The sequence below is a fragment of the Squalius cephalus genome (assembly GCF_949319135.1).
Source record: "Squalius cephalus genome assembly, chromosome: 20".
NCBI classification, from domain to species: Eukaryota; Metazoa; Chordata; class Actinopteri; order Cypriniformes; family Leuciscidae; genus Squalius; species Squalius cephalus.
The window spans coordinates 30,379,602-30,402,297 of NC_137141.1; the positions used below are offsets into that span (position 1 = coordinate 30,379,602).

General features: G+C 37.6%; 1 protein-coding gene across 1 annotated transcript in view; it reads left to right on the forward strand.

The window, feature by feature from the left end:
• The window catches only part of jmjd1ca (jumonji domain containing 1Ca), a 91,595-nt gene that overhangs the window by 2,118 nt on the left and 66,781 nt on the right, over positions 1-22,696 (forward strand). The window contains exon 2 of the mRNA XM_079852497.1: positions 8,552-8,719. Coding sequence (XP_079708623.1) covers positions 8,552-8,719 — 168 coding nt within the window. The remainder of the gene's footprint in view (positions 1-8,551; positions 8,720-22,696) is intronic.

A 22,696-nucleotide genomic window follows, 5' to 3' on the forward strand; every position in this document is an offset into this window, starting at 1 on the left:
GAGCAGATCACACTCTGAGGATCACACTGATCTGATCGTGAGGTTTTTACTGTCATTTAAAGTCTAAATCAAATGTACAGTGTATTCCAGTGGGGTGCAAACAAGAGAGAATTATTATGATGTTTTATTCATTCTCTCTGATGTCAGTGTTTATGTGCATTGATAGTCACGCTGGCGTTTGCTCCCAGCTGTGTGTGTGTGTGTGTGTGAGAGAAAGTGTGTGACTGGTTACTGGCTTGGTTGCTCAGATCATATGCAGTCTGATTGATTGACAGGCTTGCATTCATGTGTGCATATCTGTCATTCATTTTCCCGTATGTGCGGTATTGCTTGTATATCTAGGGTGTGTGTGTGTGTGTGTGTGTGTGTGTGTGTGTGTGTGTGTGTGTCTATTTGTTTAACAAGGTCTTTCTGGTTGTAAACTCACACCAACAGGATTTTCTTTCTGTGTGAGAGTTTGTCACCCTCTGTGAAGTCAATTATTTTAGATAAAACTGTAATCTTATTATAGGCTATTTATTTGGAAAGTGTCCTCAGTTTCTTCTGTGAAGAATCTCTCTGGTGTTATAGCTGTGTTTCTTAAAGCTGGGGAATATACACGAGAGCTTGGTTTGTTTATCAGAACAGCTGTCGGTTTCCTCTCCTGGTGTATTTATGTGTTTGTGTTTCATGAGATTGTCAGCGCTGCAAGTGTGTTAGTGTGTGTTTGTCTTTGGGGATTCGTATCTTTTACACCATTGGCTAGACAATGTCCCCGTGGCAACAGAGGCTTAGCCGTGTGACTGACAGCTTTCCCTGAGTTACAACCTCCTGCCGTGTTAGTGCGCACACACACACACACACGCACGCGCGCGCACACACACAGAGAGAGATCTCCTAATGCTTCTCATCTCCTTCACAACCTGTTGTTTTACCGCACTGTTTTCTCATGGGTTTACCACAAGCGCTGCTTTACTTTAACTTCCAGCAATCTACAATGTGTCCTGGCTTGACAGCTTACACACTATTTTTAGTTTTAAAACTACAGGAACTTTTAATGGGATAATAAAGGAACTTGTGATATAGAACATTTGCAGTTCTGGATGCTGATGATGGTTCAATATGGCATACTAGCTGTTTAAACTAACAATTACAAAAATGTCGACGGCTATGAATTAAATGTAGAAAAATTAAATATAGTAATAATGGGTTTGTATAGATTTGTATACTTAAAAGGGACCGGTTTCCCCAAAAATGAAGGTTCTGTCATCATATCAACACGTTTTTCCAAAGACATTCATTCATTCATCTTCAGAACATGTTTTTTAATAAAACATGAAAGATTCTGTTCATCCATTGGAAGTAAAATATTGTATGCTTCAAAAAGTTCATTAAGACAAATAATCCATATTAATCAAGTGGTTTAATCCAAGTCTTCTGATGAGACACAATCACTTCATATATTGTACACATTTTATTTATTCTTTGTAAAAAAATCTTCATTAGTGTCTCGAAGATGAACGAAAGTCTTTGGAACAATATGAGGGAAAATATTTGGAAAACTTAAATCAGTATATAATGATGCATATTTAAACATTAAAATTAGGGCTATTTCTACCGATCTGACCTTAAAATGACCCTTTATAACAATCTCACCGGAAAATTTAGCTATTTTACATGGTGGTACAATTTTTATTTAAAAAGTACGCATGATGGTGCATCCCAAACCCCTTACCCCACCCCTAAATATAACACCACTGGGATGTAAGCAGAGCCGAAAACATACAATGGTGTTTGTACGAATTAATAAGAATTAGCCACTGATTCAACAAAACATAAAATAGTTATAAATTGCCAATAGGATTGGTGTAACCTAATGTATTTAGCTCGAATCAGTCGTATTAAATTACATTTCTGACTTTGAAAAGCAAATAGACAGTCCTAATATATCGTACCTTGTAGCCATAACAATATTCACAATATCTCTCGGCCGCTTGTATTCTTATAAAATATGTAACGTAGAATGTTGCAATCTAACCCACTCGAGATGCAGTTATGATGGATTTATTTGTGCAGACAAGTGTTTCTGTTTGGATTGCACAAGTGTGTTGCAGTGATACTCATCCTGTGATATCTTTCGTCTGATGCAGACATTTATTAATTTCATCTGCGTGTGTTTTATCGACTCGCTCTGATAGTACTCTAATTCTGTATAACACTGCATTAACTAAAGCCAGATGTCTCTGCTTGGCCTCGTCTCTGTCTTGTCTCTCTCTCTCTCTCTGGTTGTGTGAGTGTGTGTGTGTGTGTGTACTGTGCTCTATTTAAGCACTCCTCTCCCCCTCCCCATCCGTGCATGTGTTCACACTGAGGGCCGTATTCCAGCTCTCTGCACGTGTGTGTGTCTGTCTACACACACACACACACACACACACACACCGACACACACCGACACAGATATATGGTTCTGCAGTGTCAGAGACACGGGTTGAATTTCATCAGCTCATGCAGAGAGAAGGAAAACATTTTTAAACCATCTCTCTCCATTTCTAATGCCTTGTTGACCTAACGTGTGAATTCGTGTTTATATGTGTGTGTGACCCTCTAAGTCAGTCTGCCTGCAAAATGTGTGTCGTGTGCTCTATATACAGCTTTCTTCTCATTTGACCCTTGACCTTTGGCAGATGGTTTGAAGCTGTGCCAGGGAAGCAATGTGTGATTCTGCAGAGCAGACAGATTTTGTGTGTGTGTGTGTGTGTGCGCGCTGTAGCTTATCTCCTGAAATGCATAAGAAGTCCAGCTCAGGCTGTGTGATTGTAGATCTAAGCTTTGCTGAGACACACACACACGATTATACAAAGCTGTTTTAACTCCCACTCTGTCATTTCTCCTTCTGATGATGCATTACTTGCATTGATGTGTCTGTTTGTGTGTGTGTGTATTTGTGTGAAAGAGAATCTCCTATTAGTCCTGCAGAATCTGTGAAATCATCTTCGTCTTTTGATTTTAGGGCCCCGGGGAGTTCGGTGTGTGTGTACGTGTGGTTGTTTCGGATGTTTGTGTAATCGTGCTCGTCTCTTCAGCTCTCACAGTATCTGTGTGAATGTTTGCGTGTCTTTATATGTGCGGAGGAGAGAGTGTGAAAGCGAGAGAGAGGGTGTGTGTTTGGCAGACAGAAGAGAGAGAGAGAGAGAGAGTTTGTTTAAACTGTGGAATATTATGCATGACAGAATCACAGTCACGGGACTGACTCCTCCGGTGAAAGAAGGCCTGCTGCTGCTTTACTAGAATAATATGAGGAGATTAAAGGACACTTTATCCTCTCTGTTGTCACACACACTAAAACTAGCTCATCAAGTCATTATTATGTTCACTAGCAGTGTGTCTGGTTCACACCTTCACCACACACACTCCAGCGCTCACATCCACCAGACCCTCATCTCAAACGGGTTCAGATCATACGATGTAATGCATGTCATTTAGCTAATTACGTGCACATCTTTTCCTGTAGTTCCCAGGGAAAGCAAGAACTGATACGAATGTAAATGTGTGCCTTGAAATGCAATGCTAGTCGCTTTGGATACAAGCATCTGCCAAATGCATCAAATGTAAATGCAGTTAATAACACTGTACTATGAGATCAGTTTACTTATGAAAATATTTTGCTTTACATTACACTGTTCGTGTTGCACATTAATTTTATTGCATAATAGATACTTTTTAATTAATATAGCCTACATTACTATTTAAATACTTTTTATCAGTGTTTCATTTGCAATTTAATCTTTGTAAATTACAAAGAAAATAATGACATTTAGTGCATTTAAAGTGCATTTTACATTGTTTAATGGCATATAGGAGATAGTTGCTGTGGTAATTTAACATGCCTGTCACACACTGTGTGTTCATGTAGCTGTGCGTGGACTTTATAAACATACTCGCGTTTTCACTCTCTTCATCTGTCTTTTTTTTCCTCTCTTGTTCTGTCTGTCTTTCTCTCTCACCCGCCCACCTTTCCTTCCTCTCTCTCCGCTCAGTAAATTATTGATCAGTGAGGCGCCTCCGTGGATCACAGAGTTTGTGAATGTGTGTGTGTGTGTGTTTGCACTCAGCGCTAAAGACAGTATGTACAACAGACACGAACACGCTCACACAAAGTCACATGATAGTCTCATTCTACTATGTTGGCAGCATGCTTTTATTCCCCAGACTCTTTCTCTCTCGCCTCTTTCGCACACACACACACACACACACACACACACACACACACACACACACACAGTGTCAGTTTCATCAGGAACACAACCAGACCCATCTCATTCACTCCTCGCTTGTGTTGCAGAAATGATTGGAACAGATTATTACGGCTAGCAGAATACATTTACACGTACATCTCTTCGAAAACCACTCGTAAAAAGAGTGTGTGGTTTGTCAGACAGGAAGGCAGTGTCAGGTTTGTGTGTGTGTGTGTGTGTGAATGCTGATGCTATGAGCACATTTCTGCCTGAGCATTGGCTGTAGTCCAGGCTGAAATCTGATGCCGGTGAATGTTTCCCTCCCACAAGCCTCAGGGAAGTGTTTACTGAGAGAGTGTGTGTGTGTAAATGTTTCTGTCCTGCAGTCTGTCAATAAGAGATACTGCAGAAGTGTGAGTATGCAATGCTTGAGTTGATTTGCAGGTGTGCCTGAGAGTTTGTATGCATATGTGTGTGTGTGCGCCCATGTGACTGTATGTGTGAAGCACTTCTCTGACCTGTTACAGCTTGTCGGCGCTTCATGGCCCAATAGCTCGGCGCACACACACACACACACACACACTCACTCACACACTCTCACACTCACACACACACACACACACACACATACACACACACGTAGAATAGCAGAAAAAAAGCCTCTTGTTAGCTCACTCACATCTTGTAAATACCATCTGAGACACACACATACACACCCCAAGAAGGCACACATACATCATCCTAATTACACACACGGCAGAAAAAACAGCCGCTGTGAAAAATGACAACCTAACGTGATGGTAGACACATTTCACATTGGCAGGACAGATGAAGCTCAGTGTAAATGTGTGTGTGTGGATTCAAAAGGCAGTAGGACTGGTTCCTATGACTAATGATCTCCTCTAAATGAATAATTGCTGTTTTCCGTTCACGCTCGCCCTTTTTATACACACTTTCGGTCCGGCAGACAGGCACACACACACACACATCTCAGAGATAATGGCAAGAGCGCACGTAAATCACCTCAGTGTCCGACACGCATCCTTACACTGGGAGAGAGAGAGTTTGAGTGTGTCTTTGTGTGAAAGAGACCGTGAGAAGATGAAGGGGAAAGGTGAGGATGAAAGACAGCTGAAAGAAAAGAAGGAGTTGAGGGAGATGGAGAGACGGAGAGAGTGATGTTGGTAGCATAGCAACTCAAAAATGGTCCTTTTTCTCTCCTCTCTGTTCTCTCTCTCTCTCTCACTCTCAGAGGATCTTGACCAATGACAACATGTGTCCCGCAATGCATAATATTTTAGGGCTGTTTTTCTCTTTCTGTAGAGTGTGAGACAAACCATCTCTGACACACACACACACACACACACACACACACACACACACACACACAGGCGCATCAGTATGCTTAATAATGTGTGAAGTTTGCTATTCTAGACTGAGCAAACTAGTGGAAGGTGAACTGTGTTACTCTTATGTCTCTCCAAAAGTCTTCATTCAAAAATACAAGATGTAGAATGTAGTGAATGTTTGATTTGGTTACACTTTATTTTGATAAAGTCCACTTTAGGCGTTCTACTCACTATAAGTAACTTCGCAACTACATGTCAACTGACTCTTATTATTTTGCAGCTACATGTCAGCTAACTCTCATTAGAGTAGACTGTTAGGTTTATATGTAGCTAATTGATATACTAGTTGCAAAGTTACTTATAGTCAGTTGAATGTCTGTTGGGGAGCATCAAGATAAAGTGTTAGCAGATATTAAGCAGACACTCTACTAATACTCTAATGGCTTGTAGTTGACATGTAGTTGCAAAGGTACTTATAGTTATTTATTATGGCGCTTTTCCACTGCATGGTACAGCTCGGTATGGCTCACTTTTGGGGGGTTTTCCACTGTGTACAGTACATAGTACCTCGGTTTAGGTTCCAAGAGAGTCTTACCGCTACTAAAATGTGGCGTGTAAACACTGCAGATCACTGATTGGTCAGAGAGAAATGTCACTACCAGCGTCATTGGATTTGCGACATGAGACACCAAACCCGCTAGATTTCAATAGTCAGCAACAGCCACCGCAGTATAATTTGTTTGCACAACTTTTTTAAACGACTTGCTTTAAATGACCGTCACGCGCAACTTGAAAAAAAGAAATGGCTGTATCGATGTCACGGCAGTCGAGGCGGCGCAACTATAACGATAAGTCTGAATGAAAGTGGGCTATCAAAATAAAATGTTACCTTTGATTATGCCTATGGTATAACATCATTAAGGTTAACATTTAAATGTACCAATGATGCCAAAAATCACACAACTAAACATTTGAACATTCATTTCAAATTTTCAAATGCCGAAACAGTGCAAAAATATCTTAATTTAATATTTGAATAGAACTTTTAAATGCACATACGGTTATTATGCATAATATATATAATATATACACATATTATGGGTCAATAATTTGAATGATCAAATCAATATTCTTAAGTTACATTCAGAAGTTTGAATAAAAGTTATGCTTAATCAAATGCTCAGTCAAACATTTGAACATTTAAATCGTACATTTAAATCAAACATACAAATATACCCAGAATGTCCAAAAATGCTGAATTAGCATGTTCTAATTATATATTCTAAGCAATATTCTAATTAGCATGTATGTATTCGGCAGACACTTTTACCCAAAGCATCTTATTGTGCTTTCAGGCTATACGTTTTCTCAGTTCCTTGGAAATCAAACCTGTGACCTTGGGAGTTGCTGTACCATTTGATTACAAATTTCCAAAATGCTGAATTGAACATTTAAAAGTTTGAGTTGAATGTTCAAGTGCGCCTATGCTGGCCAAATAATACAGAATCAAACATTCAAACGTTAAAATTAAAAAGGATTCTGTATCGATCATTCAGATGTTCAACGAATTTCTAAATGGACTTATGACACCCACATTTGCATAATTGAGCATTTAAACATTCAAATCAAATTTTCAAATGCCCAAAATGATTTAAATTCAACATTCTGGATCATACGTTTGAAAGGTTGAATCAATCTTCTAAAATGAACTTAAAATGTCCAAAATATTCTGAAATTAAAAAAAAATTGTATTCTAAAGTAAACTTTAAATGCAAAAAAAAATGCTAAAAATACTTGATCAAACTTTCAAATAAAATCATTCAAATGCACCCAGAATTCTCAAATGTGACCCTGGATCACAGAACCAGTCACAAGTCACACTGGTTTATTTGTGGCATTAGCCAACAATACATTGTATGGGTCAAAATTACCATTCTTTTATGGCAAAAATCATGAGGATATTAAGTAAAGATTATGTTCCATGAAGATATTTAGTAAATTTCCTACCTTAAATATATCAAACATTTATTTTTGTGAGTGAATGCAGCACAGTCGCGAATATAAATGGACAACTTTAAAGGAGATTTTCTCAATGTTTCGATTTTTTTGCACCCTCAGATTCCAGATTTTCAAATAGTTGTATCTCAACCAAATATTGCCATATACTAACAAGCCATACGTAAATGAGAAGCTTATTTATTCAGCTTTCAGATGATGTTTAAATCTCAATTTCATAAAATTTACCCATGTGACTGGTTTTGTCATCCAGGGTCACAAATTGTATTTCAGTAGGCTCAACCCATATCTGTTTATTATTCTCCTTCCACACGGACCACAGATGAGAAGCAGAGATACTCCACCTCTTTATACCCTTACCTGCTAATTACCATGAATTCTGAACCACTGCGAGTCGGGCTAGATCAGGGCTGTATTAACAGTGAGTTTCTGTTTGGTGTCTTTGTGATTCAGATCTGCCACAGATTGAGCAATATTGTCGAGCTGCAGTCGAGCTGGATGGCTCATTGCAGCCGTTGAGTGAGTTTTAATTTTGTCTGGCTCAGTCATCAGTCAGAAGCAGCGCTTGTGACGCTGCGATGACACTGGGTGACAAATACGAGGGACATCATTGAATTCAGACCTACAAATGAAAATCTGTTTCTTGGTTCTGAGCTGGAGTGATATGGACATCACTGTGTGTGTGTCTGAGATCGTTTCACCATCAACATAAGTAATCGATTTAATTTCGGGTTTCATGTTGTGTGTGTGAGCGTGTAAACAGGCTTTTGTGTGCAAGTAGTTATGTGGTTACGTATGCTTTTGGTGTGTTGACATTTGTTTCTAATTTACTAGATTTATCACTTTTGAATGGTTTATTAATTAGCTGCATCAATCAAGTTAATTGTGAACACATATGCGTCTGCACATGTACCTCTGTGTCTGTACATACATTCGCAACCCACCAACCCTCTCTCTGTCTCTATACGTTAGGTGTGTGTGCACTGGGACGGCGAGCAGAGCGCGGAGAGGAAGTGGAGGAGACTTCGAGAGGAATGTGAGGTGGTTTTGTTGGAGCAGGAGCTGGTCTGGGCCGCCAGAAGAACCGGCTCAAACGGCACCAGCAGCGCCCAGGAGAAGAGGAGACTGCAACCCGCCCTGGTGAGTCCACATGAACCCTGAAAGTACTGCCACTCACACTATACACAGACCGTCTGATCCATATTCAGGGTTCCCACGGGTCCTTGAAATCCTTGAAAGTTTGTGAATATGAAAAAAAGATTTCAAGGCCCTGGAAAGTTTTTGAAGATATACATACATAGATACGGGTCCTTGAAAGTGCTTGAATTTAGTTTGTGCAAGAAGTTTTCTGTAAAAAAAAATCCATATTATTCCCTCCGGTCCGCTAATGTGTTATTCGCCAACACTTCGTACCCTATGCGCACTAGCTTGCTTGATTTTGCCTACATTAGTTACACGCATTTATGCGATACGTTAAGTGTTTCCTGCGTGAGGTACTTTGCCATGATGTTCACGCGCGCAAAACTGTAACAATGTATCTTACAAGGTAACACAATGTAACCTTGCTCTCACTTGAAATGTGTCCCTACATTAAGTCCTTGAATTTGAGGGTATTGGAATTGGAAAGTCCTTGAAAGGTGTTTGAATTTGAAGTTAACCGAGGTGTGGGAACCCTGCATATTATACGCAAAAATGACAAGAGCTTGAAACTGAGTGACTGGATTTATGCAGCCAGAGTTGGGGTTTTTATCAGTCTGGCTTTTTTTATTTAAGGAGATGTTGTGTTATAAAAATATTACTATATTAAATATGTATCTAAATATATGAGATGAGAAGCAGAGACTGATTGCAAGACGAATTCTTGAAATGATTCTTGAATGATTGAAAATTACACGTTTTCATTTGTTATATAGGGTACGTAAAAAGCCCGTAAAAGTCCTGACTGAAAGCGATGCATGGGATGTAGTGTAACGTGCGTTTTTTATTCTTTTTTCTGAAGTGTCGACAACTTAGTGTTAACTAATAATTGTTGCAAACTGGTACTACCAACAAAATATTAGTGCATTGCTGGAACTAGGTGTTGTTACACTACATCCTTATGCATCGCTTTCTGACAGGACTTTTACGGGCTTTTCCCAAATCACGGAAGTGACCTCGACGTGCAGGTTAGCGGTAGCATTATCCATCAGGCAAGTGAAATAAATAAACTCCTGATGTACTTACAAACTTTCCAATGCCTCGTTTTATGAGTACAGAACCTATTTGTACTACTGTATAAGTTTGGTACCATTCTGGGCATTATTAGTGGGGTAATTTACGAGATACAACCTTGGATCCATTAGCGCCGGCACTAAGCCATTCAGCTGATATTTTCTAAATAAGCTCTAACTTTAATAAGGTTCAACCTAGGGAAAAAAGCTTCTGGGGGGGTGTTTGGCTCGAGGTCATGGTGCAAAGGACCCTAGGTTGAAATGACTCCAAACCATCCCTTTTAAAACTAATGAGATGATTATAGATTTTGGGAAGAATCGTACAGTCATCTCTCCTGTCATTATTAATGGTCATGCTGTTGAGGTTGTGCATCAGTTTAAATACCTTAGTACTGTAATAGATGCTGTGTTAAGAAAGCCCACCAGCGTATGTATTTTTTACAGAAACTTTGTGGTTTTAATGTGGACAGTACTTTTATGACTAATGGACTAATAGATTTGAAAAAAATCCTTTTGTACCAGCTGCCATTGGTTTTTTAAATTATACTAGGTAAATTACTCATGGAAGTGTTTCCCCCGCCCCCTTTCTTCTTTGTGTGTTGTGGTGTTGAGTGTTTGTTCTTGCTGATTGTATGGTTTACTGCTGGCCGTGAAACAGATTGATGATAAAGTTGACCTCACGTTACCTCTTCTTCCAGACAGCAGATCAAAGTCGTTAAAGCAGTCATTTGTGCCACTACGGCTCATACTCTACAATCACGCGTTATGTAACTTAATTTATGACGGCATGTCACCGTGGCTGACTGCGTCTTTCTACGGGTTACTCTGCATTACGTGGAGTGGTAACTGTGGCAACAGAGCTCTGTTTGGTCAACAGGCTGCAGAGATAAGGAGTGTGTGAGTGTGAGTGTGTGACCTTCCTCCATTCAGAGCACTGTGTTTATAGCTTTGTTTGATAAAACTGTGCAAGTCTGTGTGTGAGATGGGCAGTGTTTTTATATATCAGGATGGTCAGTATAAAAGGTATTTCTGCAGCAACATCTGAGAATGTCTCTGCCAACACACACACACACACACACACTCACCTCATTCTTTCCATTTTCATGCTCTTTTCTCCTTTTTACACCTCTCACTCCTATTTTATTTCACTCTCAATGACACACGCCTGCCTCAGCCTCCCACACACAACTTGGATCCTATTGGTTTTATTATTAATGTTGAAAACAGTTTTATAGTTAATATTTTTTGGAAATAAATTGATGCGAACCAAAAGAAGTGATTATTTGTTATGAGTTTAAATGAATTAGTCTGGCCTTACAGCAGACACAGCTTCACATTTCGGACTCAAATAGTCATACATTATAAATATAATGTGGTGAACCATGTTTGAAGCCATTATATAAAATATGTGATACACTGGTATATACTGTATAACTGAAATTGGCGCTGTTGTTTGGCTACCAACAACATACATGATCATTAATTTTTGCCAAACGAATTTATATTTGAACTATTGGTTTAGTAAATCTCTAATTACATGATATGCAAATAAACATTTATATGAAGCATATTTTTGCTAAATAGTTGTTCCAAAAAATGGCGTTCAATTTGTGACCCAATTTCAGTGCATCGCAATCATAAGGTGAATCAACTTGAATTATTGTCAGAATATCACTATTGACTATTTCTTTAAAGTGCCCAATTATGCTATTTTAAAGTGACTTTATTTGTCATGCACTTTGATCTTTAAAGAAAAAAAAAGCACTTTGAGCTTTTTACATTCACAAACACACTGCATGAAATGTAATGTTCGAAAAAGCATTACGGGGCTACTTTAAATTGTGCCGCGGAGATACCATGGCATCTTTAACATTGTATATAAAGTCATGCCAAACAAACAGCCCTAATTAATTAATATACATTAATTATATTATACTCTCACTGTATGTCTCTCAGTAATCTAATCTGTTTGCTGTTCTCTTAGGAGAAACTTAAATGAATTGTAACTTAGACATATAGGATATGAAAGAACCTCTGAGCAATATGTTTTCCTGTGGGTTGAACAGACACACTCTGGTTTCCTTTTTTCCCTCACACACACACACACACACACACACACACACACACACACACACACACACACACACACACACACACACACACACACACACACACACACACACACACACACACACACACACACACACACACACACACACACACAGAGAGAGAGATCAGATCTGCTTGTGACTTTCTCTGCTGTAGAATACCACTGAGTCAGCAGTGGTGCTCTATCACAGTGACCTGCACACATACACACACCATCCTTTTTCTCCCTTTATCTCCCTTTTTCTAGTATAATCTCCCTGGCCCTCTTTTCTCTATCACTATCCAACCTTCTTTGTCAAAAATTAACACTGCATGTATGTCAGTGTACTTGTCAGAGAGAGAGAGAGATTAGAAGAGACAGGAAGAGACAGACGCTCACTCACGGGATGAAAGCCTGTGTGTGTGTGTGTGTGTGTGTGTGCGCATGTGTGTGTTTGTTTGTTTGTGTGTGTGACTGTCAGACAGACCATTAACAAAGCGCTTGTGTGTGTATGTGTGTGAGAGAGAGAGAGAGAGAGAGAGAGAGAGAGAGAGAGAGAGAGAGAGAGAGAGAGAGAGAGAGAGAGAGAGAGAGAGAGAGACTGAACGTGTCGGGAGGGGGAGCAGATTAGGTGTTTGTACTTTCGTGTGTGTGTGTGTGTGTGTGCGCATATTTGCAGGTCCTAAGAGATGTTTTGACCTTTACATGAAATAAAAATAAAATAAAAAGACCTGCAGTTTTACAAGAATGTGAGGTGAGGGGATTTGGGGAAATGAGAGGGATTATGACTACCTTTAAGACACGAAAGTCGATATTGTACCCAAAAACCATGGGAATTTAACACTGATTTAACATAATTTAAGTTATTTAAATCATTTGTTAATCAGGATTTATTGTGCCAGAAAGTTGTAATTTATTTTCATTTTCCTTTTACTGTTAAACAGCTGTTGACCTTTACAACTTTTATATGTAAATTATCCCTGATAACCTCTGCAAAATAAATGCGGCATTGTTCACACTCTCGTTCATAAGGCTGCACTTTTTGAACTTTATGGTATCATAAAGTACCTTACAATACAATATACTTTGCAATGCATCACAATATCATAATTGTTTCAGTTGCATCTTATTTAGACAAACTGCTTCTTCATTAATTGAGCTATTTAGAAAATAATGTGCATGAACACACAAATAAAAAATATATTGATATAAAGATTTCAAATATCAGTGCAATATTAAGAATCTTTTCAAATCTTACTAATGTAAACTTGGATGGTCATATGTTAATTAGTGGTAGGCTGATATTAGCAGTGCTCAGGTTAAGTATTAAGACTGTTATGAGATTACCTACTTGGACTGTGTTGCATTGGCTGATTATAGCAGACAGTTGTCGGTCCATCTAAAGTCTGTTCCGAACTCGACTGACAGCCTTGTCAAAGGCTAACACGTGTTTTCTAATTATTTTATTTGTGAATTTATTTGAGTTATTTTTTGTGTAATATATTGTTTTGTGTCAGTATGATATTTAAAAAAAAAAATCCATATTTTTTTCAATTAGTAATTAGTATTAATTATTATTTTTTATATTAATAAATAATAATTATTATTAAAATAATAGTTTTAAGGCCCATTATTGTAAAGATAACTATCATGATAACTATATTAGCATCCACACTAACGTACAATAATTATTAATTTTGGTAACACTTTATTTTACAGTGTCATTGTTACATATGTTACATGTAGTTACTATAGTAATAACTATAAATTATGCATAACTATTTACATGAAACTAACCCTAAACCAAACCCTAATCCTAGTTAATTTTACTCAGTACTGTATAATTACAGTATAACAACGACACCTTAAAATAAAGTGTAACCTTCTTTTTATTATAAGTGCACGTATGCCGCTTTAAACGGCTGGCTCTTTAAAGTCATGCAGATTCTGATTGGCTGTCAATGTTTTCATCGTTTATCAACTGGACAAGAAATTATTTTGAAAGGTATTCTAATGATATTGATGTCAAAAGAGACAGTAAAAACCTTTTTAATGCTATTTCGTTAACACTTTATTTTACAGTCTCCTTGTTACACGTTACATGTAGTTACTATAGTAATTGCTATAAACTGAGCAAAGCTACATGCAACTAACCAAATCTAACCCTGACCCTATAGTAATACATGTAGTTAATTATGATTACCCAGTACTTAAATGTACAATTACACTATACCACAAACACCTTAAGGTAAAGTGCAACCAAGATTTCTATTTCAAATAAATGCTGTTCTTTTGAATAAGATAAGAAATGTTTTAGATTTCAGCATATTCGATTTCTGAAGGATCATGTGACACTGAAGACTGTAATGATGCTGACAATTCAGCTTTGCATCACAGGAATAAATTACATTTTAATTTATGATAGAAAATAGTGAAATTGCTAGATTTATTTATATATATATATATATATATATATATATATATATATATATATATATATATATATATATATATATATATATATATATATATATATATATATATATGAAGGGTTTAGATGCAAAAGCCTCTAAGTGCCATCTAAAATTTCCTTTTAAAATGAGCATTTTTATCAAGCTCGTATATTTAAGTTCAGTAATTTCACTTTAATGACAATTAATAGGTAATTTTCATTGCCATTAAAGTGAAATAACTGAACATAAACATGCAAGCTTGATAAAAATGATCATTCTAGAAGAAAATTTCAGATGGCACTTAGAGGCTTTTGCATCTGAAATATATATATATATATATATATACACACATACATAAATAAATAAATAAATATATATATATTATGACACAGTATTCCTCAGAGAGCGTGCGCATATGTAGCATCGCGTGTAATATCACAGACTGGACATTCAGCGCGCATTCATGATTCACTGTGTGATGTACGTGAACGTGTGCACATTTCATGAGAGCGTCACATTTCATGAGAGCGTGACATCAGATTTATTTCCGAAGGGATTCTGCACAGCAGTGCCATCATTTCAGCAGAGAGAGAGAGAGAGAGAGAGAGAGAGAGAGAGAGAGAGAGAGAGAGAGAGAGAGAGAGAGAGAGAGAGAGAGAGAGAGAGAGAGAGAGAGAGAGAGAGAGAGAGAGAGAGAGAGAGAGAGAGAGAGAGAGAGAGAGAGAGAGAGAGAGAGAGAGAGAGAGAGAGAGAGAGAGAGAGAGAGAGAGAGAGAGAGAGAGAGAGAGATTTCATTGGTTTCTCTCCCCATTTTATTCCCTCTGTACCTTCCCAGAGACCAGCAGAGCACAGAACAGAGAAAGCCGTCTCTTGCTACACTTCATTAGTCTGAATGCAGTTTAAATAGAGAGGTGTGTGTGTGTGTGTGTGTGTTTATACACAGCTGTAGAGTTGTGTCAAGTTACCTTGGACTCTGCTCTCAAAGTCATATTTATGTACCAGCTGCAGAGCTTACATTACTCTGTGACCTCGCAGAATAACAGGTCAACCGCACGTCTGTGTGCCGGGCTCTGTGTGTCCTAGGAAATTTATTTCCTCTGGGGGTTTGGGGTCTCTTTCTCATCGGTGTTGGTTTCCCGCTTTATGAATGTTTCCGTCTTTTTTTACTTGGGTGAAACTTCACGAGAGCTTCACAAGAAAGCATGCACGTCCATTTTTAGGGCCCAATGAAATTTTTCCCAAATTCTGTGTTTTCCATATTCAAATTTAATGGCGTAATTCAATTTTAATTATTAATAAGCATATCTAATCAATTGAATTCATAGAACTTTATAGAAGATATAGGGCCCTACACTGAAAAAACATTGGTGTAGGATTTACACCAATAATGTTCAATAATGTTTTATTTACAACTGACATTTTTTATAACAGTGTGTGAAATTGGTTTTATTTTTCACAAATTCTGTTTTATCTTTTATGTATATAGATTTTTTATGATTTAATACAAATTTATCATCAAAAACTGTTTAATTAATTAAATTAATTCATAAAACACTATAAACATCATGCATTTTTAAGTATGTGTAATAGATGAAACTGTAGAAGATGAAACGTATTCACTTTGAGACATGCAAAACATTGTAGACTTCAAATTTCTTTTTGCTGTGTAATAATCACAGACACTTGTCCATATCGCGATTTCAGTTTATTTAATTGTACGCTCCTACTTTTGTTGCTAAATTCCGTGACATTACGTGTCACATTTACCTGTATCTTTTGAGTTTTAGCGGGTAAATTACACTCATTTCAATAGAAATCCGTGCGATCGAAAGTTTTGCGAAAGGGGCGAAAACTTGGCTATTGAAATCTGTCATGCTGACCAACAGAAAGCTGCTTGGCTTTATAGTGACTTTTGTACTTCATATATTGCTACACTATTGACAATGGAAAATTACCTTGTTTTGTCCACAAAATTCCGGCAAAATTTAGCTAATGTGAGACCGCACCTTTATATAGTAAAATCCGTTTTAGTGGCTGGATCCACACCGCGGGAATCATAGTGTCCTACATGTTGTTATTTGTTTCATCTCATGCTTGTGTTTTGACAAGTCTCACAATGTGTGTGTGTGAGATTGAAGCCTCGGCAGGACTCTATATTTAGCTTGTGTGTGTGTGTGTGTGTGTGTGTGTGTGTGTGTGTGTGTGTGTGTGTGTGTGTGTGTGTGTGTGTGTGTGTGTGAGAGACCCTCCGCCCCTCGCCTGTTCTTGGCACCGTGCCAGTAACGGTCTAACCACACGTCGACATCTACCACCAGACGAGCTCTCTTCTCTCACTCAGTAATTCTCCGTCTCGCACACACACATCACCCCTCAGTGTTTACATAAGTGTCGGTCCTCTGCTGTGTGTTAGACACACACACACATTCTCTCTCTCTCTCTCTCTCTCTCTCTCTCTCTCTCTCTCTCTCTCTCTCTCTCTCTCTCTCTCTCTCTCTCCTCTCTCTCTCTCCTCTCTCTCTCTCTCTCTCTGTGATGATTCTGCTGTCTGTAATGGCAGGTGGTTAAATAGATCCAGGTTAAGGGATTATAAGCCTGTGTGTGATGAGCTCCAGTCAGCACCAATGATGTCATCATTTAAGAAGAGACAGGACCACACACACACTGATGTTTGTTTGCGCTGTGATTGCTTACACTCACGGTGTGTATGTGTGTGTGTGCACAGCCAGCGGAAACAGACACAAACAGTGGCACACACATGCTCATTTTTCCCAAATGTCATTTTAATGAATCACAGCAGATTCAGGAAAGCCACAGAAGACACATCAATCTCAAGTTCCTCACAAACCAAACTGAGTTCAGTCTGTTTCCAGAAATAAATCTGGTGATATTTAGTTAAACTAGTGGATAAAAACTGATGTTTCCACGTTCGTCCTTTATGAACGTCATGTTCTGTCCTGCATCGGTTATGTGTGTGTCTTTACAAATGTCTGGTCATATCTTCTCTCTGTCAGTACCCAGAATGCATTTTTGGGCATCATAGGTTTGAACGGTATATTTGTACTTTCATACGTTTAATTCAGCGTTTTTCGGTGTTATTTGTTCTTTTAAAAATGTATAGTGTATGTTTGATTCACCAGTTTGAGGCATCATATATAGAGCATATATAGGATCTTCAATTTAAATGTTTGAATGCTTTGTTTAGCATCTGCATTTGACCGTCATGATTCCAACATCCTCTTGTTAGAATTTAATTAAATAGATTAAACGTTAATATGTTTGATGCAGCATTTTGGAGAATCATATGTTCATTCAAGCATTGGATTTGTACATTCTTATGTTAAAATCATAATTTCGGGCATCATAGGTTCATTTGAATGTTGGATGTGTATGTTCATATGTTCAAATGAGCAATTTTGGGCATTATTAATTTGTTGGAGTGTTGGATATACTTGTTTTATTCAGCATTTTGAGGCATCATAGTTCATTTGAATATTTAATTCAAATACTTGAATGCTCTGTTCAGCATTTTTGGACATAATTGGTGCATTTGAATGTTTGATTCCAACATACTCTTGTTCGAATTAGCATTTTTTTAGAAGTTGGATTTGAATGTTCATTGTTTGATTCAGTATGTTTTGTCATTATTGGTTATTTCACATCGGATTTGAATGTTTATATGTTTAATTCAGCATGTTTGGGTGTTATTTGTTCTTTTGAACATTCATACTGTATGTTTGATTCACCATTTTGGGTCATCATAGTGCATTTCAATCTTCAATCCAATATACTTTTGTCCAAATGACATTTTTTGAAAATCATAGGTTTGATTTAAATGTTCATATTTGATGCATGTTTTATGCAGCATTTTTGTGCATCAGGTTGTTCAAATATTGTATTTTTGATAGGGCTGTCAAAAGATTAATCGCGATTAATCGCATCCAAAATAAAAGTTTGTGTTTACATAATATATGTGTGTGTACTGTGTATAATTATTTTGTATATATAAATACACACACATGCATGTTGTATATATTTAAGAAAAATTTTGATTTTTGTATAATTTATATATAAAAAAATTATATTTATATATAATATAAATTATATATAAATATATACAGTATATGTATGCAAATATTTCTGTGTATTTATATATACAAAATAATTATACACAGTACACACACATATATTATGCAAACACAAACTTTTATTTTGGATGCGATTAATCGCGATTAATCTTTTGACAGCCCTAATTTTTGAGTGTTTGATTCAGCAATTCTGGACATCATAAGTGCATATTAATGTTCCAATCTAAATCTACTTATGATGCTCAGAAATGCTGTCCAGGTTGCTCACTCTGTTTTGAGTTACAGCCAGTTGTATCAGTCTGTCCATTGGTAAAACGAACCTCTAATGATTTTCATCCCTTACTGTAACACAATTATTCATATTCAACACTCAAATGCACATGGCGTTCTAACTGCCAAATGACTAATCAGTTATGTGACTCAGTCAGGAAGTGACTCCATTACTGTGTGTGTGTGTGTGTGTGTGTGTGTGTGTGTGTGTGTGTAAAAAAGAAAAGTTCACATACAACGTTCTGTTTATGACTGGCAAATTTGATTTTGTGTGTACATTACCACAAGTCTGGTGTGTGTGTGTGTGAGTGTTAGTTTTGCTTGTGTGTAGAGCAGAGCAAAGGTCGTGTATGATGTATGTTTATATCTTCTATTTATGGCTGGCAGATTTGTTTTTTGTTTTTATGTGTACATATTTACCGTGGGTCTGGTGTGTGTGTGTGTGTGTGTAGTAGAGAATCATTTCTGTGGAAGTGCATTCACTATTACTCACTCAGCTGGTCATAAATTTGCCCACCACACACACACACTTTCTTTCTTTCCCTGTGTGTCTGTCTCTCTATAGCTCTCTCTCTCTCTCTCTCTCTCTCTCTCTCTCTCTGTGTGTGTCTGTCTCTCTATAGCTCTCTCTCTCTCTCTCTCTCTCTCTCTCTCTCTCACTCACTCACTCACTCACACACACACACACACACACACACACACACACACACACACACTTTCTCTCTTTCCCTGTCTGTCTGTCTAGAGTCTAGCTCTCTCTCTCATTCAAACACACACTGAGGCTCTGTCTTGCTGCTGGCTGTGTGTCAGCCACTTGGAGAGCCAAAACAAAGAGGGTTCTGACACACACACATGTACACACACACATAAACAGAGCGAGAGAGAGCGAGAGGAAAAAGAAGAGTAAGAACCTTACCATCCGTTATTGTGCAATTTGGGAGATATCTAAAGCCAACAAGCTTTGTTCACTGTTGGTTTTTTGTCATGAAGCAAAGTGCGAGAGTCAGCACTCATACTACATTCCCAGGATTTCAGATTTTTTTCCCTGATCATGTTTTTTCAGGGCTTTACTTTCTTGTTTTTAGGAATGTGTGTTTAATGACACTGACAATAAGAATCATTAAAAAACCTAATTCCCACAACACTTAGAGTACATTATTTCCCAGATATGCCATGAATTAGAGTAAGAGAGATGTACAGTCGACCATTACTGGCTGAACATGAAGAGGGAAGGCAACCAGCGCTCAGTTTGTGCTCATGTTGCTGTGAAATATCAGATCACAGTCAGTCTTATCACACTGTTGCAATATAAATGGACCATTAAAGTGAATTCACCTAACCCATTTTTATCAAATTATACACGTAAAGCAGAACTTTTTGCATGTTAATCCAATGTCTCTATAAAGTTTACATTATAGTAAAATATAAATATCAAAATCAATTAGGTCACTTCAGTGTTGTTGTTATTAACAAACTAAAACTGTTTAAATATTAGATGAAAAACAAACTTAAAAAACTATTAGAAATGTTGCCTTGGCAAGTAACTGCAATAATTCTTTTAAGTTGAAGTATTAAAATGACAATAAAATGAAATAAATACAAATTAAAGCTAAATAGAAATATTAAAAAGAAAAACTGATAAAAGCACATAACTAAAGTCTGCAAACTTTCACATTCTCAAAATATCCAAAGATTTGTGCATTATACTCTTACTATATGCCAATATTTGAATCTGCTTTCATTTCTCTGAAGGAATATGAGTAATATAATATCCATATTCAGAGTCTTCTGAACTATGAAAGAGCAACCTCTATATAAAATGTAAACGTGTATAAACATATATATATCTATATATATATATATAGACCCTTTGACCTTCTCATTTAATGAGAATATAAGGGAAATTGAAGGTTCCCTTTAGCAAAAACAACTCTTGGAAAAATACAAGTATGGTAAACCGTAACAGTGTTGTAATTTTTTTTTTCCATAATAAAAGATTTCTCATGAAAGACCGCTTGAGTGAGATTTCCACACTAAATCAGAGCAGTTTGAATGCAGTCAAGCACTTAAAAGACAGTATTAACTGAATCTCTAGATCAGAAATTCAAAGCAGAGACAGTTCTTCATCCAGAACAAGCTCTGTGACTGCAGCCCTGCCAACAGGGGAAAAACCGACACGAAAGGTCACGTTTACCCAGAGAGAGAGAGGAGGGAACAGAGCAGGACAACTCAGAAACACTTTCTGTTGCTGTGAAACATTTAAGAGCTCTCGAGCACAAGTTCTACACCAGAAGACAATGATAGTACTCATGTAGGTTGCTCTTTTAAAGCTCATTTAAACATCAAATTTGTCGATCGTTTTCTTAAAATTCTTTAGGTGAATAAAATTCAGGTGGATAGCATAGATAATATGGACTTGGGAGGGTTTGGTGAGGAGTACTGAAAGTTGAAATGTCGAGCTTGTGACCTCAGTGTGAGACGTCGACTCTCGAGGAGCACGAGTTTCCTGGGTTATTTCTCAGAAGTCAAATCTGACTAGACTTCTCCAAAAAAAGAAGTCTTGTTCTCCATTTAATTATATTCATTTTTGTCACGTGATTTATTTTAATTTTTTTTTCTTCCTGTTGAACACAAGTTCAGGACAGTAGATTGAAAATGTGCATATTATTTACAGAAGAGACGAGCTGAAATTGATCCTGCACGGGTTAAAGAGCAGCTACTGTGGCGAGACACGTGTCAGTGTGTCATAGCCCAAGGGTCAGTGATTAACACTGCTGTTACCCCCCCCCCCCCCCCTCTCTCTCTCTCTCTCTCTCTCTCTCTCTCTGTCAGTGGGTGTGGACTGATATGACATTTACCGTCGAACTGTTTCTGTTTTATCTCTGTTTTTTCAATCAGCAGTGACTCCTGCTTGTTTGATTGTTCCTCTGTGTATTTGTGTGTGTGTGTGTGTGTGCGCACATGCATACATGCACTCTGACCTGTTTTATTAAGTATCCCTAAATGTGGCTTTGTGCTAAGCAGACATTTCTAATTACATAGACACATATCCTTCTTCACACAAAATATAAATGGTCTCAAATGCGAGTATAGCCGCTCATGCATTCCCTTACACACACACACACACACACACACAAACACTCTCAGTCCCTCAAAGCATGTGTAGAGACAGACCCAAGCAGCTTTAAAGGCTTAATGAAGTCTTAATGTTCCACACACACACACACACACACACATACACACACACACACACACTAAAACCATGGCAACACTGTGTGCTCTGCCAAGAGTGAGGGTGTATGGCCGCGCTTCAGCAGGTGTGTGACCTAGATTGTTGGAGTGAGAGAGAGAAATGAAAGGACAGAGGGAGAGGGGAAAGTAGTTGTGTGTGTGTGTGTGTGTGTGTGTGTGTGTGTGTGTGTGTGTGTGTGTGTGTGTGTGTGTGTGTGTGTGCGTGTGTGATCATTGTAAATGAGGCTTCAAATGTTTGATCACATGCGCTTTTGTGGTCCAGATTTTGATCTTGTGTTGAATGTGTGTGTGTGTGTGTGTGTGTGTGTGTGTGGTTCAGGTTTTGATTACGCAAGGACAGTAAAACCTGAAATCAAAATGGCTTTATAAACACACTTATGGAAGCTAGTTTCTTCCACAAAGTTAAAAAAAATAAGATGGTAACCTAGTTTTCCAGAATTGTTACTCCATTTCGTAACTTTATTTCTCAAAATATCAGCTTTTTTCACATAATTGCGACTTTATGTCTCGCAACTGCAACTTCATTTCTCGTAACTAAGAATTAAAGCGATAGTTCACCCGAAAATTTAAATTCTGTCATCATTTGCTCACCCTCATGCCGTTCCGAACCTGTATGGTTTTCTTTCTTCTGTGGAACATTTAAGGTGATATTTTGAGAAATGTCTCAGTGGTCGTCTATACAATGAAAGTTAATGGTCACCAAAACTGTTTGGTTTCCAACATTCTTCAAAATATCATGTGTTTTGCAGAAGAAAACC